This window comes from Babylonia areolata, chromosome 1 (genome assembly GCF_041734735.1).
Source record: "Babylonia areolata isolate BAREFJ2019XMU chromosome 1, ASM4173473v1, whole genome shotgun sequence".
In the NCBI taxonomy this organism is placed as follows: domain Eukaryota; kingdom Metazoa; phylum Mollusca; class Gastropoda; order Neogastropoda; family Buccinidae; genus Babylonia; species Babylonia areolata.
Window position 1 is genome coordinate 98,245,997 of NC_134876.1, and position 19,604 is coordinate 98,265,600.

The 19,604-nt window shown below is 41.1% G+C and overlaps 1 protein-coding gene across 1 annotated transcript; it reads right to left on the reverse strand.

The window, feature by feature from the left end:
* Nucleotides 1–9,387: 9,387 nt before the first annotated feature.
* On the reverse strand, nucleotides 9,388–19,169 carry LOC143290023 (peptidyl-prolyl cis-trans isomerase-like). Its single transcript, XM_076599358.1, has 5 exons — nucleotides 19,019–19,169; nucleotides 15,981–16,011; nucleotides 14,350–14,535; nucleotides 12,635–12,710; nucleotides 9,388–10,721 (listed from the first exon to the last, which is right to left on the reverse strand). Exons 1-5 carry the CDS (start codon nucleotides 19,091–19,093, stop codon nucleotides 10,589–10,591), a joined length of 501 nt encoding a protein of 166 aa, XP_076455473.1. The 5' UTR covers nucleotides 19,094–19,169; the 3' UTR covers nucleotides 9,388–10,588.
* Between the last annotated feature and the right edge of the window lie 435 nt (nucleotides 19,170–19,604).

Below are 19,604 nucleotides of genomic sequence, written 5' to 3' on the forward strand. Positions count from 1 at the left end.
TGTGAAAAGAGGGGGCTATAGGCCTACCGGTTTGTACCCGACAGAAGCTTCCTTGTGACAAAAACGAGGTCAATGTTTCGCTTCGTCAACTCCACGCACTGAAGGGTTTAAAAAAAAAAAAAAAGAGGGGGTTGGAGGGGGAAGGTCGGGGTGTGAAGGGAACGGAGGGGGGGAGGGAGTATTATAATTTCGTGTTAATTATCTCCCAGCGAAGAGCGTGTAATGTTATACGCGTCGTTGTGTCCATGTGTCTCTGTGTATGTCAGAGTACGACAGAAAGCCACATACATTTCAAGCGACAGCAGCCATACGCTGGCAAATTATTACCAACTCTTACCTTCAGGCAAACGGTTCTGTGTCCCAAAATTTAAAAACAAACAGAACCAAATGCAGCTTTATACCAACCTCAATTCAGCTATTAAATGGCAATAATTGATAATCAGATCTGTGATTTTGAAAAAAAAATGTATGCCAGAGTGTGTGTATGTGGAATGTGACATCTTAAATCAAAGTATTGTTGAATTGCATTATTATAATCATTTTATGTCATTTTATGTCTACTTTTAGTATGCTATTTCATGCCTACTTTATTCATATCCTTTAATTGATTTTGTGTTGCACATGTATGGCTGTGATGATGTATGTATGATTTACTCTAAGTTACCTTTTAAATGTTTCTGTTGTGTTGTTGTTATCTACTGTGATTATTTATTGTACGCATGGGTAGCCATCTAAACATTTTATGTCTTTTATGTATACATGTTGAATGACTGTGATTTCCGTGTATTGTTTATGTGTTTTACACCATAAATGAATTTATCTTGTTGAGATAATAAAGTATTCTGTAATCTGTAATATGCGTGTGTGCGCGAGTGTATGTATTATATACCTGTGTGCCCGAGCATGGTCTCTGTCTCTGTCTGTCTGTCTGTCTGTCTCTGTCTGTCTGTCTGTCTGTCTCTCTCTCTCTCTCTCTCTCTCTCTCTCTCTCTCTCATTTCTTGTGGTTTTGCTTCATATATTTCCTTTTTGACATTTATCGCTTTCGAGGGCTGGATGAAAAAACCCAGCTGTTTGCTTATCCTATAACCCTCAGAAATAATATGCCGAAATAAAATGAAATGAAATGAATTAAATTCTCTCAATCTGTCTCTCTCTCTGTCTCTCTCTCTCTCTGTCTCTCTCTCTCCCTCTCTCTCTCTCTTTCTCTCTCTCTCTCAGAGCTGTAAATCTGATTCTTTTAAAATCTTCATCATTGACTATATCTGATTATAAAGCTCTCGATATCCTCCCACTGAAAACAAAACTTCTATATAACAAAGGTCTACTTACGTTCAAAATTATGTCTGGATTTTGACGTTGGTGTTGTGAATTGACTCTCGTTTTTGTTGTTGTTGTTGTTGTTTTTGTTCTTTTCTCGATTATTATTCTTGTCCATAGGGCCGAATGTAAACAAGTACTTTGTGCTTACTCCTTTACCCTCGTAAAATAAAATTTCGTTCGTTCGTTCTCTCTCTCTCTCTCTCTCTCACTAAATTATTTGAGATGTGTTCACAAGTATTGCTTGTTCTTTCTCGCCCCCTTGTCTCATGGGTGTTGTCATTGTCATTGTCTCTCTTCCTCACTCACACATACGTACGCACGCACGCGCGCGAGCACACACACACACACACACACACACACACACACACACACACACACACACACACACACACGCACGCACGCACGCACGCACGCACTCACGCACTTACACTCTCAAACAATTGACCGACAAAGTCCCAGACTGAGAAAATACGTACTCGTGCACTTTGGAAACGAGGTCATTTCATGTGTTTGTCGTTTTTAGCTGATAGACAACCATGCTGGAGTGGATGTGTGGGGGTGGGGGGGGGGAGGGGGGTGGAGGTTGGCGTACGATTGTGTGCGTGTGTGTTCGTGCATGCGTGTGTGCGTGTGTGTGTGTGTGTGAGTGAGTGAGTGAGTGTGAGTGAGAGAGAGAGAGAGCGTGTGTGTGTGTATGTGTGTGTGTGTGCGTGTGTGAGTGTGTGTGAGAGAGAGAGAGAGAGAGTGTGTGTGTGTGTGCGTGAGAGAGAGAGAGAGAGAGAGAGAGAGAGTGTGTGTGTGTGTGTGTGTGTGTGTGTGTGTGTGTGTGGTCACTGATTTTGACCATGGGAAATTCACCTGGAAAAGAGACGAGGGGACGAACTGAAGTCTTTCCACGCTCTGTGTGTATTGCACGCATGAAAAAAAAAAAAAACATTGTGCGAAAGGAAAGAAAAACAGCAGCTGGAAAAAAAAAATCAGTTAGGGGCAGAGCTACGAATGAAGCTTGCACATGTCACATCTTTTTAGTTAACGTCGTGAGAATAGCCACTATGATACATGTCACAGTTTTCAAGAAACGTCGTGAGATAAGACATACATGTTATTCATGAAACGTCGTGGCTGAGAAAAGACATTCATGTCAGTTTTCATTGAACATCGTGAGAAAAGACATACATGTTACAGTTTTCGTGAAACGTTGTGACTGAGAAAAGACATACATGTCACAGTTTTCATGGAACGTCGTGACTGAGAAAAGACAGACATGTCACAGTTTTCATGGAACATCGTGAGAAAAGACATACATGTCACAGTTTTCATGAAACGTCGTGACTGAGAAAAGACATACATGTTACAGTTTTCATGGAACATCGTGAGAAAAGATATACATGTCACAGTTTTCATGGAACGTCGTGATTGAGAAAAGACATACATGTCACAGTTTTCATGGAACGTGACTGAGAAAAGACATACATGTTACAGTTTTCATGGAACATCGTGAGAAAAGACAGACATGTCACAGTTTTCATGAAACGTCGTGATTGAGAAAAGACATACATGTCACAGTTTTCATGGAACATCGTGAGAAAAGACAGACATGTCACAGTTTTCATGAAACGTCGTGATTGAGAAAAGACATACATGTCACAGTTTTCATGGAACGTGACTGAGAAAAGACATACATGTTACAGTTTTCATGGAACATCGTGAGAAAAGATATACATGTCACAGTTTTCATGGAACGTGACTGAGAAAAGACATACATGTTACAGTTTTCATGGAACGTGATTGAGAAAAGACATACATGTTACAGTTTTCATGGAACGTCGTGAGAAAAGACAGACATGTCACAGTTTTCATGAAACGTCGTGACTGAGAAAAGACATACATGTCACAGTTTTCATGAAACGTCGTGACTGAGAAAAGACAGACATGTCACAGTTTTCATGAAACGTCGTGACTGAGAAAAGACATACATGTCACAGTTTTCATGAAACGTCGTGACTGAGAAAAGACAGACATGTTACAGTTTTCATGGAACATCGTGAGAAAAGACATACACGTCGTGAGGAAAGATATACATGTCAGTTTTCATGAAACGCCTTGAGAAAAGACATACAAATGAATGACGGTGACCTGAATTGGAGTCCCAATTACAAGCACTACTACTACTACTACAACTACTACTACTAGGCTAATATTACTACTGCTGCTGCTTCTGCTACTTCTACAAAACTACTACGATGACGACGGAGTGTAAGTAAGAAACGAGTGCAGCGTTACATGGACGCCTTGCCCTGAACTGCCCCCCTCACCCCTCCCATCCACCGATCCCATATCAATCAACTGCTTCATGAATTGAACCAGAGAATAGACACAAAGCCTTCAGTTAGTATTCGATTGCTAGCTAATCAACGGAAGAAGCAGACATGACATTGTTCACATTAATTAGATAATTGCTCATGTTTTTTTGTTTTGTTTTTTTGTTTGTTTGTTTGTTTGTTTTTTTAGGATAGATGGACATCTATAAATCCATTACGGATGGGAAGAATCTCGGAGAAGAGAGCGGGAGGGGGAGGAGCAGAGGGCATGTCGAAAATTTGAAATCACCAACAAAACTCGAGTCTCTGCTGTTCTGAAAAATGTTTGATTCAGACAAAACGTTTGCTTTCATGAGCTGCCGCGCCGACGTTTGGGGACCGAAAGATGTCAACTCGGTCATACGTGCATACTTATATCATGAAACCCTTTGTGTGATTTACCCATCCATTCTTCTGACACTATTATGTGTGGGGAAACAGGCAGATATCCATTTGTGACTGCACAGAATGGACAGCAGTGCAGGTGTCTGACAGTGGGTTCATAGTCAAAGTGAGCTCAGTCACAATGGTTCAGTCACAGTGGCTTTACAGTCACAGTGGGTTCAGTCACAGTGGGTTTACAGTCACAGTGGGTTCAGTCACAGTGGGTTTACAGTCACAGTGGGTTCAGTCACAGTGGGTTCAGTCACAGTGGGTTTACAGTCACAGTGGGTTCAGTCACAGTGGGTTTACAGTCACAGTGGGTTCAGTCACAATGGGTTTACAGTCACAGTGGGTTTAGTCACAGTGGGATCAGTCACAGTGAGTTCAGTCACAGTGAGTTCAGTCACAATGGGTTCAGTCACAGTGAGTTCAGTCACAGTGGGTTTACAGTCACAGTGGGTTCAGTCACAGTGGGTTCAGTCACAATGAGTTCAGAGGTCAGTCACAGTGAGTTCAGTCACAGTGGGTTTACAGTCACAGTGGGTTCAGTCACAGTGAGTTCAGTCACAGTGGGTTCACAGTCACAGTGGGTTCATAGTCACAGTGGGTTCACAGTCACAGTGGGTTCAGTCACAGTGGGATCACAGTCACAGTGGGTTCAGTCACATTGGGTTCACAGTCACAGTGGGATCAGTCACAGTGGGTTCAGTCACAGTGGGATCACAGTCACAGTGGGTTCAGTCACAGTGGGTTTACAGTCACAGTGGGTTCAGTCACAGTGGGTTCATAGTCACAGTGGGTTCACAGTCACAGTGGGATCAGTCACAGTGGGTTCAGTCACAGTGGGTTCACAGTCACAGTGAGTTCAGTCACAGTGGGATCACAGTCACAGTGGGTTCACAGTCACAGTGGGTTAAGTCACAGTGGGTTCATAGTCACAGTGAGTTCAGTCACAGTGGGTTCACAGTCACAGTGAGTTCAGTCACAGTGGGTTCACAGTCACATTAGGTTCAGTCACAGTGGGTTCAGTCACAGTGGGTTCACAGTCACAGTGAGTTCAGTAACAGTGGGTTCAGTCACAGTGGGTTCACAGTCACAGTGGGTTCAGTCACAGTGGGTTCAGTCACAGTGGGATCAGTCACAGTGGGTTCAGTCACAGTGGGTTCATCAGTCACAGTGGGTTCACAGTCACAGTGAGTTCAGTCACAGTGGGATCAGTCACAGTGGGTTCACAGTCACATTGGGTTCACAGTCACAGTGAGTTCAGTCACAGTGGGATCAGTCACAGTGGGTTCACAGTCACATTGGGTTCACAGTCACAGTGAGTTCAGTCACAGTGGGATCAGTCACAGTGGGTTCACAGTCACGGTGGGTTCGCGGGGTTCACAGTCACAGTGGGATCACAGTCACAGTGGCTTCGTTCACGGTGGGTTCACAGTCACAGTGGGATCACAGTGGGTTCACAGTCACAGTGGCTTGACACTGACTGTGGGTTTACAGTCACAATGGGATCACAGTCACAGTGGGTTCACAGCCACAGTGGGATCACAGTCACAGTGGTTTTACAGTCACAGTGGGATCACAGTGGGTTCTCCCACAGTGGGTTCACAGACACGGTGGGTTCACAGTCACAATGGGTTCACAGTCACAGCGGGATCACAGTGGGTTCTTCCACAGTGGGTTCACAGTCACAGTGGGTTCACAGTCACAATGGGTTGTCTGTCACAACTCATGACAACCACGTGTAAAGTTCTGTTGCACTCTCCCCAGTTTGCTTGTCTGTTTTTGTATGTGTGGCTCCCGGTTCTACGTTTTTCACGTGCAATCGTGGAGTCTTGTTTGTGCGTTTGCACCACTGCTGATCACCACCACTGTTCAAGTCTCTCATGTCAGTGACAAGTTTCGAGGCTTTAAACGAGGATTAAATTTCCCTACTCAAGCTAGGCCTACGATGGTTCAGTGGTTGAAACGTCTGCCAGAAAAAGGTGACTCAGTTCTGAAGTGGCGACCACCCTGGAGGAGCGGGTTCCAACCTGCTGAGGATCAGGGGGGAAAAAAGAAAGAAAAGGCGGCAATACAAGGGCATCCAGGAGTCATGACGTGGCTGCAGCCCGGCCCCCTTAGAGCGTAAGGAGTTAAGGGCCGAAACACTTGACTGAGGGGGGCTTCTTCTCTGAAGACATTGTACTGTCCAGCTCTCCCTAGAGTTTCTTATCACTATGTCTATGGTTTCAGCCATACTGCAGCCCACGGACGTAGAACTTTATGTCGATCTATCTAATGCGATTTCAGCCCGGGTTGTGAAGTCAGAGTCGACAAATGAAGGGGGTGCGTGGCAGTGTGGTGGAGGAACTCGACTGCATGGGCTTGGTCGACGTACGTACTGCTCGTGGAATCCACTTACACATTATCGTGTTGAATTGAGCGAGGAATATTAATTTACAGACAATAAAGAAGGTTGCTGAGCGGGGCCAGAGAAATTAAGACTTTTCCAATCAGTCAGCCAAAGCGAGGTTACTTGATCGAGGACGACTGCATTACGTATTTATGTTCTTTGTGTATTATATGTACGTGTCTGATGATGCATGCGTGTTTATGTAATTCTGTAATATACATTATATATTACAGAATTACATAAACATGGGGGGAAAAAAAAAAATATATATATATATATTGCACCTATATAGCGCAAACTCAGTCCCCATGAAATGGGTTTTATGCGCCTCTCATGAGACAATAAATATGATAATTAAACCACACAAGAGCACGAGGACTTAAAAAAGTGGAAAAACAAAATCTTTTTCACCAATACTGATCGAGGAATACTACAAATTGCCTATGTATACGGATATATATATATATATATATATGTGTGTGTGTGTGTCTGTGTGTGTGTGATAGAGAGAGAGTGTATGTTTGCACCCTAGTGTTGATGTGTGGGTGGGTGTGCGCGGATTCAGCGAGTGCGGCATATTTTCGTTTTAGCGGCCCAATATTTAAATTCTGGGATGTGATCTTACCCCTCTTCAATATTTCAATGTATGTACTAATTTATTTTATGGTTCAATGTTGTCAATGTTTCACACAAACCTAGGATGGGCTGTCAAGGCCTGATTGCACGCTGGGTTGGCACAAAGGGCAGGCATCTTCTGCCTTTGTTTTCCGTGTCCCCCGCCAGCAGATGTGGCGAACACGGATCAGTCTGCACGCTTTGACACCACCTTGAAAATTAAACTGTATAGTTTCGTAAGCATGGTCGTAAAATCAAACACTCACCCACCGGCACATGCACACACTGACTGACTGAAACCATTTATTGTCAGATTAACTGTTTGTTGTACTGACATTTTCGCAACCATTTGAATAAAATATTAACAGAGCAACACAAGGAAATTCTGATTTGAGGGAAGGTATGATTTAAAAAGAACATATTTAACAAATCAATTTACCAAATTTCATTAATATCATTATCCCAAAAAATATTCTAACGCACACACATACTCACATATGTGTCTCCCCCACCCTCTCCCTACATACATCCATCCATGCACACAAACACCCATTATAATTCCCCCTCACCTCATTCCCCTGCCCACTCACTCACACACACACTGTCTCTCACTCTTTCTCATCGAATTAAGGTTTCGTAATGTAATCAAGATGACATAATAATTACATGTTAGGGTCGAACAGTTCCACTAATTTGAATAACGGGAACTTTGCTCTACAAGTAAATCTGACGCTATCACCCAAAACGAAACACTACTTAGGATTAAATAAAACAGAGGGGAACCTCTGCAGCATAAATAATAAAAAATAAAAAGAAGAGCGATGAAACAAATTAGAAAAACCGACCAATTGGATGGCTTTTAATTAGGTCACCTGCGGTTTTTGTCAGAGACATGCACACACGTGCATGTGCACGTGCACGTGCACACACACACACGTACTGGATTGCCGTTAGTCAGTGTACAACTGAAAGGTATAGGTCTTCAAGAAAGCGGGAAGGTTGACTGGGTGCTGCCTGGAAGATAATGCCAGGGGTTATCAGGTGACTACCCCCGAAAATGGAGTATGGCTGCCTACATGGCGAGGTAAAAACGGTCATGCACGTAAAAGCCCACTCATGTACATACGAATTAACATGGGAGTTGCATGCAGCCCACGAACGAAGAAGAATCAAATGATGGAAAGGATTCGAACTATCCTCAGTAACAATTCAATGTTAAGATTTTTGTCACCAGTCACTCACTGTGGCAACTATCACCACTCGGTTTGTTTTGGTAGTGTTGTGCAACTGTTGACTTCGTTTTTGGTTAGTGTTTATGTGATGCAAGGTTATCATTGCGTCACTTTCTTCAGTTGTACATAGCTGCCGATAGAAGGCTCAACATCATTTTGTGAAGGAACAAGGTGGCAGAATGGTTAACGCGCTTTCCTGCCAATGCAGTGTCGAATCCATGATCAAGGGTTTGGGTTTGAATCCTGTCAGTTCTCGCCCTCTCCACCACGTTTGAAAATCAAACTGAGCGTGATGCTTCCTTGAGAAACTGAAACTTATTGTGAATTGTTATTGCCTTTCAGATTTCAATGTGGTCTGTTTTACCCGTGTGTCTCGGTAGAAGTGATGTGGATTAGTGTGAAAAGAGGGCCTTATTTATTTTGTTGTTTTTCTCAGTTCCACCTCAGTGAACAAAACTCTACACGTATGACTGCTATCTCTAGAATGAAGCGGGAAAGCAGATAGAATAAGGAATGAGTGAAAAACAGATCATGCTTATTATTGAATGCAGCACAATGTTAGTAATCATGATGTATAAATGCTAATTACAACAAAACATGGAATGAAAGCGGATTTTGGCCAATGACAGATTGCAGCTGTGTGAAGATATTGCATAGTGTTTGTTCAACTTAAGAATCATCTGAACTCTCAAGACACTGGCATGCCTTATCCCAATTACTCTGTCATTGCCTGAAAGGCTGTCACCAAACCCGCCCCAATCTCTTTGACAACTTTTTAAAAAAATGTTCCACTTTGATCCACAAGGCTTCATTACTGCAAAAGGTTGGGTTTCATAAATATCTGCCCTCCGCTACATCCACACTAATACTGTCCCTCTCCTGACCTTGTATGAAACAGCACACACAATATGATGCATACACACACACTCACTGACACACAGATGTAATGACATTTCCAAGTACAAGTACACACAAGTTCACACACATGAGAGCAATGCTGGTGAAACGGAAAACATCACACGCATTCTCAGCCAGTCTTCCCATATAAGCACAATATATATAATGCAAATCAGGTCTCCTCCAAGTCCAACTGGTGTCTGTTTTATTTCAGAACAAAAGCTTGAGACCTGTTTTATTAATTAAAAAAAAACTAACAAACAAACAAACAAAAAACGCAGTCAGTTACCAGTCGGCCAAAGCCATGCCAAAATATGACATGATTCTTGCAACTAGTAAATGATGATCTAACTGTAACAAAATAATCTGTGTGAGAAAGCAGGAAGACTTGCAGTAAACAGTGCTTTTTGTGAAATGAAACTGAGAACTTCAATGCAGAAAAAACGTAGAAAATACACTGTTTTCCATTCAAATTACATGTGGACACATCCAGAAATACTGTAGAAGTTAGTTCCCTTTCTTTGCGTTTCATGCACATGTATGAACGCGACATCCATTTTAATCAAACAATTTTTGACGCCACAGCAATGCTCAGATGCAGGGCTCAAAGAGTTAAATCACAAAAGGCCTGAAAGTTTTAAACTATCACAATGGGAACACATTTGATTGCCAGCTTATGCACCTTCCATCAATTGTAATCAAGCACAAATGTTTTCAAATATGAAAAATAATGCTTTGACAAAATGTCTACAATCACCAGAATGTATGACAAGACATTAATCAACAATCCTCCTCCACAATTTATCTTGTAGAACTCTACTTTGTGACAGGAAAATGGCGAGGTCAAAATCAAACACTATCCCAACTGACCAGGTGAAGAAACTTTCAAAATGCACCATCAACAGTCCAGTGATATAACCCACATATCCTGAGTAGTTTATGAACTGCCAGAATCACAAGTTTCAGTGTTCCTGTTGTCAGTCTGACTAGTTTCAATATGAACACATTTCAACACATGAACACATTTCAATAAGCTGTGACTGACTATTTTCAATATGAACACATTTCAACATATGAACACATTTCAATAAGCTGTGACTGACTATTTTCAATATGAACACATTTCAACATATGAACACATTTCAAATAAACTGTGACTGACTATTTTCAATATGAACACATTTCAACATATGAACACATTTCAAATAAACTGTGACTGACTATTTTCAATATGAACACATTTCAACACAAGAACACATTTCAAATAAGCTGTGACTGTTTAAACCAACGAACTGAATTCAAAAGCTTTACCCCAGACTAACATAAAAATCAATCTTGCTGCAAACTGCCATTCTGCTTTTTGTACGGCTAATTGCATTTGATTCACAGTTGTCCACAGTTAACGATAGCGATGACCTTTGTTGGCTTCCCATTTTGTGAACCACAACACTCTATTTTCTTCGCAACATCCATGCCTTCTACAACTTGCCCGAACACCACGTGTTTGCCATCCAACCTGCACAACACAAAATGATCAAAAAACATTTATGTTTATATCCTGTTTTCAAAACATTCCCAGCTTGGTATCAAGAAGACAGGGTTTTTATTGTATTAGTAGATGGAGGAGGGGAAAGGGGAGATACAAGAACCATTCCTATGTTATGGAACAAAATTAATCTGTACTTCAGGTGTGTTCACTGTTCATGTTATCCTTTCTTTTCTTTCCGTCAAGTCTTCAAACTCATTCCATTTTTCAGCCAATGGATGATGAAGAAGTTGCTAAAGTGTTGGTTCACAGTCGCTTTCCTAGTCGCTTTCCTAAGTGCATTAACAAATCATAACTGCATGTATGTGAATTTGTGCTGGATCCCTCTCAATTCAGACTGACACCCATGTATGATGGCATTAGAACAATCATACAGCCAGTTCCCCATGTGTATTTCACAGTGAACATAATGAAGGTTTTCAAAATAATGTGTAGCGTCAATGCACTTGATCCAGCAATGTTCAAGCACTGATATCCCCTTTTGAAAGAAAGTCATATCTTGGTCTCGAAAATATGGCTCAACAGCTTTGATGATATCACTACTTGCAAAACATACACATATCACTTTATTGTTGTTATATCATCATTGTATGTGTAAATTTGTTAAATAAAAATAATTTTACAGTAGATACAGTGTCATGTATGTGGATCAGTTTGCTAGCTTTGAAACCTTGAAAATGAAACTGAACTGTGTAGCACACACATGGAATGCCATGTTGGGAAAGAGTAACCAGCTGGTTCTTGTGGAACCAGATCACAGGTCTGTGCACCACTGTCTTTTCCCCACTTTGTTCTTGTGGAACCAGATCACAGGTCTGTGCACCACTGTCTTTTCCCCACTTTGTTCTTGTGGAACCAGATCACAGGTCTGTGCACCACTGTCTTTTCCCCACTTTGTTCTTGTGGAACCAGATCACAGGTCTGTCCACCACTGTCTTTTCCCCACTTTGTTCTTGTGGAACCAGATCACAGGTCTGTCCACCACTGTCTTTTCCCCACTTTGTTCTTGTGGAACCAGATCACAGGTCCAAACACTTATCTCCACTTTATTCGCGTGAAACCAGATCATATGTCAGCCCAAAGCCTATTCTCCAATTTGTTCTTGTGGAACAACAATATTCTCCACTTCAAAATCCTGTGACTAGCCAAAACAATGTTCTTGGTGTACCAACTGTATTGAAATCTGTTTCTGCAAACTGGCATGCACAAAGTCTTGTATGCACAAATTACACAAAAAATTGCACAGGTAAATAAATCTGGAAATGATTAAAGAATGTTCAACAGAAGTAACTACACTTCTGGGGATATACCTAGTATATTTTATCAAAATGCTCACTATGTTTAATTAAGTGCAAGTTCACACACAGACCACCATTACAAATTACGTGACAGCACTTAAAAATACTAAGGACCAATCCTTCAAAGTAATATGAAGTAAAGAGTTCTTGACTTAGTCCAATGTTTGAGGGTTTTAAGCCAGCCTAGTGGACACTTCTTTCCTTCCCCTTTCTTCAAGGTTGATAAATGTGCAGACTTGTTAGTGCTTTAATCCCCATTGGGTAGTGAAGCACATCAAATATACATGTTAAAAATCCTGTGATCAGTATAGGGAGTTTGTATTATACTCCCGAGGTCAAACACAGCAAACCAATGGGCCTAGTTTGTATCAGTTTGACTTGGTACAGTATATGACACCAAAATATGAATGCAGTATTCTGTGGGCTACAGAAACACAAAACATATCCAGCATGCACATCCCTCAAAACAGAATATTGCTGCCTTAATAATAAGGTAAAGAGTTTAAAGTAAAAGCCTTCTCCTATACATAATACATGCTATTGACCATGGGAGTTGCATCCACAAACCCAGAGAGAAATACCAACCATGGAGTTGCTTCCGTGCAGATGAAAAACTGGGAGCCATTGGTGTTGTGTCCAGCATTCGCCATGGACAGAACCCCTGAAACATAAAAAATTTCCCCTCAAAATTTAATTTTGCAAGTCATACAATTCCTTTTGTGTTCAGGAACATGAAAAACATGATTTTTTTTTTTTATTTTTTTTTTAATGACCAACTTATTTTCTGCTAAATAAGTGATGAACCAAACCTATACTCATGTACAAGAAAAATCACCCATGATATGACATTTGTAAAAACACCCCCTCCACACCAACAGGAATACTGGAAGCAAGTTTTATATGATACAATAATACCAGATGTACACCTACCCTAATAATAATGTAGATATATATGATCTAAGTATAGACTGATGCTTTGCTCACACCTCACTTACAAGAACCTCAAGGCATTCATATATTGTGACATTAATACAAAACAATATTTACATGGGTGGGAATGACTGATTTTTGTAATACTTGAATGTTTGCAGCCACGGTCTAGGGGTCGCTTAAGGCCCCTGGTGACTTGCAAGGGCAAACACTTAAACTAACAAGAGAGGCAAGGCCTTCAAGACTCACTGTACTTGTGATACACTTTTTTAAAAAATCCAAGCTTTTTATGTATTGAGTATAATTTCAAAATAAAATGTTTCAGATGAGAAAGATCAGTTTAAAGCAAATTAAGTCCCCTACCATTAATTACAGAGTAATTTCCCTTTTTTTACTATCTGCACCAAAAACGTTTGCAAAATAAATAAAACTTCCATGCTGAGCAAAAGAAGTTCCTGTTTGAACAGAAAATGATAATAATGACTGCTTTTGTTGTTGGGTCAGAATATCAGATCAAAGTGCCAAGTTTAGAGAATACAAAAAATATAAATATAACAGTAAATGCAGTTTGCATATAATTAGGCTTCGTTTTTTGTTGTTGTTTTTTTGTGCCCATCCCAGAGGTGCAATGTTGTTTTAAACAAGATGACTGGAAAGAACTGAATTTTTCCTATTTTTATGCCTAATTTGGTGTCAACTGACATAGTATTTGCAGAGAAAATGTCAATGTTAAAGTTTACCACGGACACACAGACAACCGAACACCGGGTTAAAACATACTCACTTTGTTTACACAAGTAAGTCAAAAATTAATAAACAATAAATACAAAAGACATTCATTGCTTCCTATGCCCTTTCTGGCTGTGCACTGCCATGACTGACATGTGTGAAAAGAACTTGGTTTTTTTGTGGGGTTTTTAGCCAAATTTGGTCTTGACAAAGTACTTACACTACAGACAAAATCAATTTGTTAAAGTTTACCACTCACACATCCAAACACATAAAAACACACAAACACATGGACTACCAAAGCATGGCTGTTACACAGATTAGAGAAACAGACTAACTTTGTTTATACACATTTACCAAACATGATAAAAATGGCTGCTGTTAATGAATGTGCCAGTTTGTAAGATAACTGCTGCAGGGTTAAAATTAGAGAAAAAGCACTGACCTAAGGATTTTTTGTTGTGTCAAGGAATTGTCAGTTCTCTGGTGTGGACTGATGAGCATAAAGATCTCAGAGTGTAGATAGAAAGCAAGTAACTCAGATCAAATGCTGTAGCACTGATTAATCAAGTGACATTTCTAATACAAATGGCAACAACATTTTTGTTTCTTCAATGTCATGACAAAGACTAGAAATACACCTGGTCCAGTGTGCTTCAAGGTGAAATTTTCATCAGGAAACTTATCGCCATAGATGCTTTTGCCTCCAGTGCCATTTCCATTAGTGAAGTCTCCCCCTTGGCACATGAACTTAGGGATGACGCGGTGAAATTTGGATCCTTTGAAGCCAAACCCTTTCTCGCCAGTACACAGGGCACGGAAGTTTTCTGCAAATCAATTGAATAAGGGTTTTGTTTGCTGCACACATCTTGTTAACATAATAAAGGTGGCAATCCATAAAGCACTGCCTCATAACAGTAATATTACAAAAAATGATAACTATTGTATCTCCAGATCAAATGACAGAAAATCACATCAGCCCAATGAGAACTGGGCATCTTGCAAGAGGTCTAACCTGTTCTATGTTTCATCTGTCTTGGCCATGCAATGACCAAATAAATTGCATATCACATGGCACTGATCATGTGTTAGTACTTCATTGTCACTGCTAGCATCATGTCCTGTGTCATGTGCACTCAAGATGGACAGCAGGAACCAAAGACCTGACTGTGGCACTGCCTCATGCTGTCTGAATGAGGAATCTGTGGTTGTCTCTCGGGAACTGAGGATAACGTGTTGTTCCATCATCAGTGGACATGCATGCAGCTTTGAACCCAAAGTGTGAAGCACACATTCAGCTGAATGTGGGACATGGAACACCAGCTGGCAAGGCAGGGGCAGATGCAGCTCTGTGTCACCAATCTGGAGCAGCTGCAAGGAGCTGGCAGCGGTCTCCCTTGAATGTCCAGACTTTTTTTTTCTATGGATAGAGGGGATGTGTGTGGGTAGAGAAGGGGATTGCAGGAGTGGAGGGTATGGAGGGGAATGCCACTGCTAACTTATGTCAGCCGCAGAATTCTCAAGCTGCAGAGGCTGAAGGTTTGCCCATTTGATGTTGGCTCTGAGGATATCTTTGTACTTTCTTTGGGCATACCCCTGATGGTGAATGCCATGCGCCAGCTCCTCAAAGAAGAGTTGTCTGGTAATTGTGTATCCTTCCATGTGCATGACGTGACCAGACCATTGAAGCTGGGCCCGGGGGATGTTGGGTTTGATGCTTGTAGTGCTGGTTCTGTCCAGGACTTCTTGTTTCATGATGCGGTCCTGCCAGCATATCCACATTAATGACTGCAGGGAACATCTGTGGAAATACTCGTCCATTTAATGTGCCTGTGGTACAAGGTCCACATTTCGCAGCCGTGAGAGCAGTGAAGTGAGGACTACTGCATAACACACCTTGAGCTTGGTACAGGGGCATATATTACATCTGTGTTTCAAGACTTTAGCGCAGTCTGCCAGGTGCCTGGCATGCTTTCTGTATCCTTGCTGTCAGCCCCCACCCATCTTGGAACCTGATATGTAGTCAATGTTTATTTCCTGGTAATTCACTGAAGCATTCTGATAAGCTCACTGAGCTTTGCATTCAGTCTCAATGCGACATGTTACAATCAAACATTGGTGTGTTTTTTTGTCCTTTACCCTCATATCATCATCATTATTATGGTGGTGGTGTTATGCCTTACCTTCAGACAAGCATTCTGCTCTTACTTTTAAAATGTAGTTTACTGTTATGTATCAAGCAAACTTCAGCCAGAAATGTTGCTTCACTCACCAGCAGTTTTGGGAACAACATCAGCCCGTAACTGAAACAGAAATTCAATCATGTTAACATATCTGCTCAGCCTCAAATTGCTCTTTCAAGTCAGAATTTCTGCTCCTCCCTCCGAATTTTACCTTTCTTTTACTTTTAACCAGTCAGTTTTTTTCACCTTGTCTGCTGCATTCCCCTCTCTACACTGGGTGAAATAAACTTCCAACATGCTGATTTTTTTTTATTTTGGAGAAAGGTGTTTGGAAAGAAACCCATCAGTGAGAGCATATGCCAGAATTGCTAGTTTTTATTGAATGCTTTTAAACGTACCTAGAAAAAGTAGTAGAAGCAAAAGTAGACTTTAAAAATGATTTAATATGGATATACTCTGGCTTTCTCATTATCAGTCTGGCTGCATTATTCTGGACTCTGTATTTTTCTACCCAAACCGGGTGGCCTGCATTATTCTGGACTTTACGTGTCTATTTCAATTTTTATTTTTATTTTTTACTTGATTGCTTCATTTTATATTAATCTTCTTCTCTCTTTTATTCACCTTTTGATAGGCTCTCAGGGCCTGACCAGCATGTTGGCAGGCCAGGCATCTGCTCACCCTCCCCTCCTCCTTTTTTTTTTTTTTAATATATTTTTTTGAGAATGGGAGAGAGAGAGAGAGAGGTGGTAAGACATGATTATGTGTGAGTGAGATGTTCAGATCTGCATAAGTATGTGTATGTATGCATGCATATATGAGTGGGGGTAGGGAAGGGCATTGTGAGATGCACAGAGAGAGAGAGAATACTGTAATGTTGAGTGGTGATGTTGAGGAACTGTTCAAAACAGAAGATCAGTTGAAAAGTCACATTTTAATTTTTTTACCGGTCTGTGTTTACCAAAACAGTTACAATTCAATTTCACTTCTCTAGGAGGCGTCACTGCGCTCGGACAAATTCATATACACTACACCACATCTGCCAGGCAGATGCCTGACCAGCAGCATAACCAAACACACTTAGTCAAACCTTGAGAGTCAAGTCCATACTGCATACGGGACCTTGGTATATCGTCTCATCCAAATGACCAGATGCTCAGTTTGATTTACCAGTCAAACTTAGAAGAAACAAACCAGACCCTCACGGATTCTCTGTATCAGCAGACAAGCGTCTTGGGAGGAAGTTGGCAAGTTATGAACAACGCTCCAATAAGGAAGCTAGCCATAGGCATAACATTAGTAACTGAGCACTATAAAAAGTTATTAAAAAAAAGAAAAAAAGAATAAAGTCCTTATGATCAGGCAAAAGGCTGATAAAGCCTAAAAATTGTGACATATGATATGATATGATATGATACATTGTATTAATACCCTACTTCTGGAAGTCTACAAATTCATAAACCACTAACGCCTATGCTGTACAACGTACACTATATCCCTCCTCACCTTAGAATGGATTTCTAATCCTAGAGTAAAACACTATAATGATCTCTGCATTTTGATTTCAAAATCTTGAGTTAGGGTTGAGTGATCTAATTCCGACCGGTTCAATCACCTGCTTTGGTTCTCAAGGCATTACTGTAGACAAATGGCATACCTGTTTTATTCGCACAGTCAGTAACTTTTGTCAGAATGTATGTGACGGAATACAACGCCTGTCGAATTTCTATGTGCTTTTTTTAGTTCTGTAGAAGCCGTTAAAAAAATATTTGTGTGCTTGATCTAAATCCGACCGGGTGCCGACACACACTAAAATAGTCACATCTGAACTCGTCAGGATTAGATCCACCAATTAAAATAATGTGTGGATCTAACCTCGACCGATGGTCTGTCACTGCCTGTACAAAAATAATTAGCCTTGAAACCAACGAACTGAAATAGGCTTATAACGTACGTATAATCACTTCCCAGATTCATATTTTATTCACCGATATGCTGGACGAAGCTGGGGAATCAATTCTTTAACAGTTTCTTACACTGTCACGCGACACTTGCCAAATAAGTGCCGGCGTTGACGTCACAGCGATTTGTCACCAATTAAAACTGTCGTCTGGTAAATCGCACACACAAGGGACGGTTTTCGCGCCACTCTACGTCACAGATCGGGTTCTCGTGATGATCTTATTGGTCAAAATGATCGGTTTATTCCGTTGGCGAACCGAACAAGGTTTCCCCAAGCTGCTGCCGCGAATGGATCGGCATAGCAAAGCATGGTGAAGTGTGTGTGTGTGTGTGTATGTGTGTGTGTTTTCATACATAGCAGTAGCGTCGCTACAGCCGTTGTCGGCGACATCACATTCAATTGTCAATCCATACCCCATTTCTATAAAATAAAATAAAATAAAATAAATAAAAAATAAGAATAAAATAAAAAGCACCGGCAGATCTCGGCAACACGTAGCCTACTTTAATCACTGAAATCAGTGATAGCACCGACTGCGTAACTGACAAATCTATAAGAAAGTCCCGTCTAACCGAGATTGCAGGAACTTTTAGGCCAAGCGGTTACTTTTGTTTTGTTGAAAAAACAACTTGTTTGATTTGAAATTGAATCATGAATGAAGGAAGCTTTTGGTGGCAAATGTTTTCACTTCCAGTTCCAGACCAATCTTCAATGCCAGCCGGCAATATCATCCTTGCACTTAGCACTGTTACAAGTTGACATTTAAGTCATATGAATGCCTCAAACTGCTGGCAAAAGCCTGACACATACTATGGTAACTAATGTGAATAAAAACGGATATTGATATATAGGCCTGGCCCGTAAGTATAACCAATCAGTCCATTTTCTATCCTTTCCAATCGGTGGGTGCACAGCTTACGATCAATGAATCGATTGCAGCCTGCTCAATTGGACACTTTTTTTATTCAATGGAAGAAAAAAAAGAGCGATGATCAAGAACAGTTTGTCTGGGCCGCATAGTGCCCAAATTTCATACAATTGTGCAGATCTCGACACAAACGAGCACTGATACAGAAACAAAATTTATGCAGATCAATGTGCAGAGACGAGGGAAGCGACAGACAGGCAAACACAATCCCTACATGAAATGAACAATAAACTAACCTCCATAACTATCTTGCCCAGTGGTGCATTATCGGCAGTTATTTCAAAGAACACTTTTGGATTTGCCATGGTCATTCACTGATCGAATGTCCGTGGAAGTTCCGAATGCGTGGCAGCGCAAGCACCAGCTATGGTTGTATTGACCACTCTCAGACTCGCCCGGCGTCAGCAGATCGCGATTTCAGACTGAGCATGCGTCACTGAGATGGCGTGTGGAAAGTTCTAAAGAACTTATTTTTTGTTTTGTTTTTTTCGTCCTCCGCCACAAACTGTCAGGTGAAGTTCTGTTGCACAGGTTGGGGATGGAGCGAAAAACTGGCCAACGCATATATATGTGCACAAGTGTGTGTGTGTGTGTGTGTGTGCGTGTGTGCGCGCGCGCGTGTGTATGTGTGTACAACGCAAGGCTCAACGGTTCATGCACTGGCAGTTACTCTGGTATCAGTTATTCAATGCATCAAAAAGCTGCTCTGCGTTGATCACTTCAGGTCGATTCCCTCTTGCTGATCCGACGGCTCATATTAGTAGGCTTGCAGATGACATTGAGCCATAAACTTGGTGGAATAGGCGGCTTGGTCACCTTTGA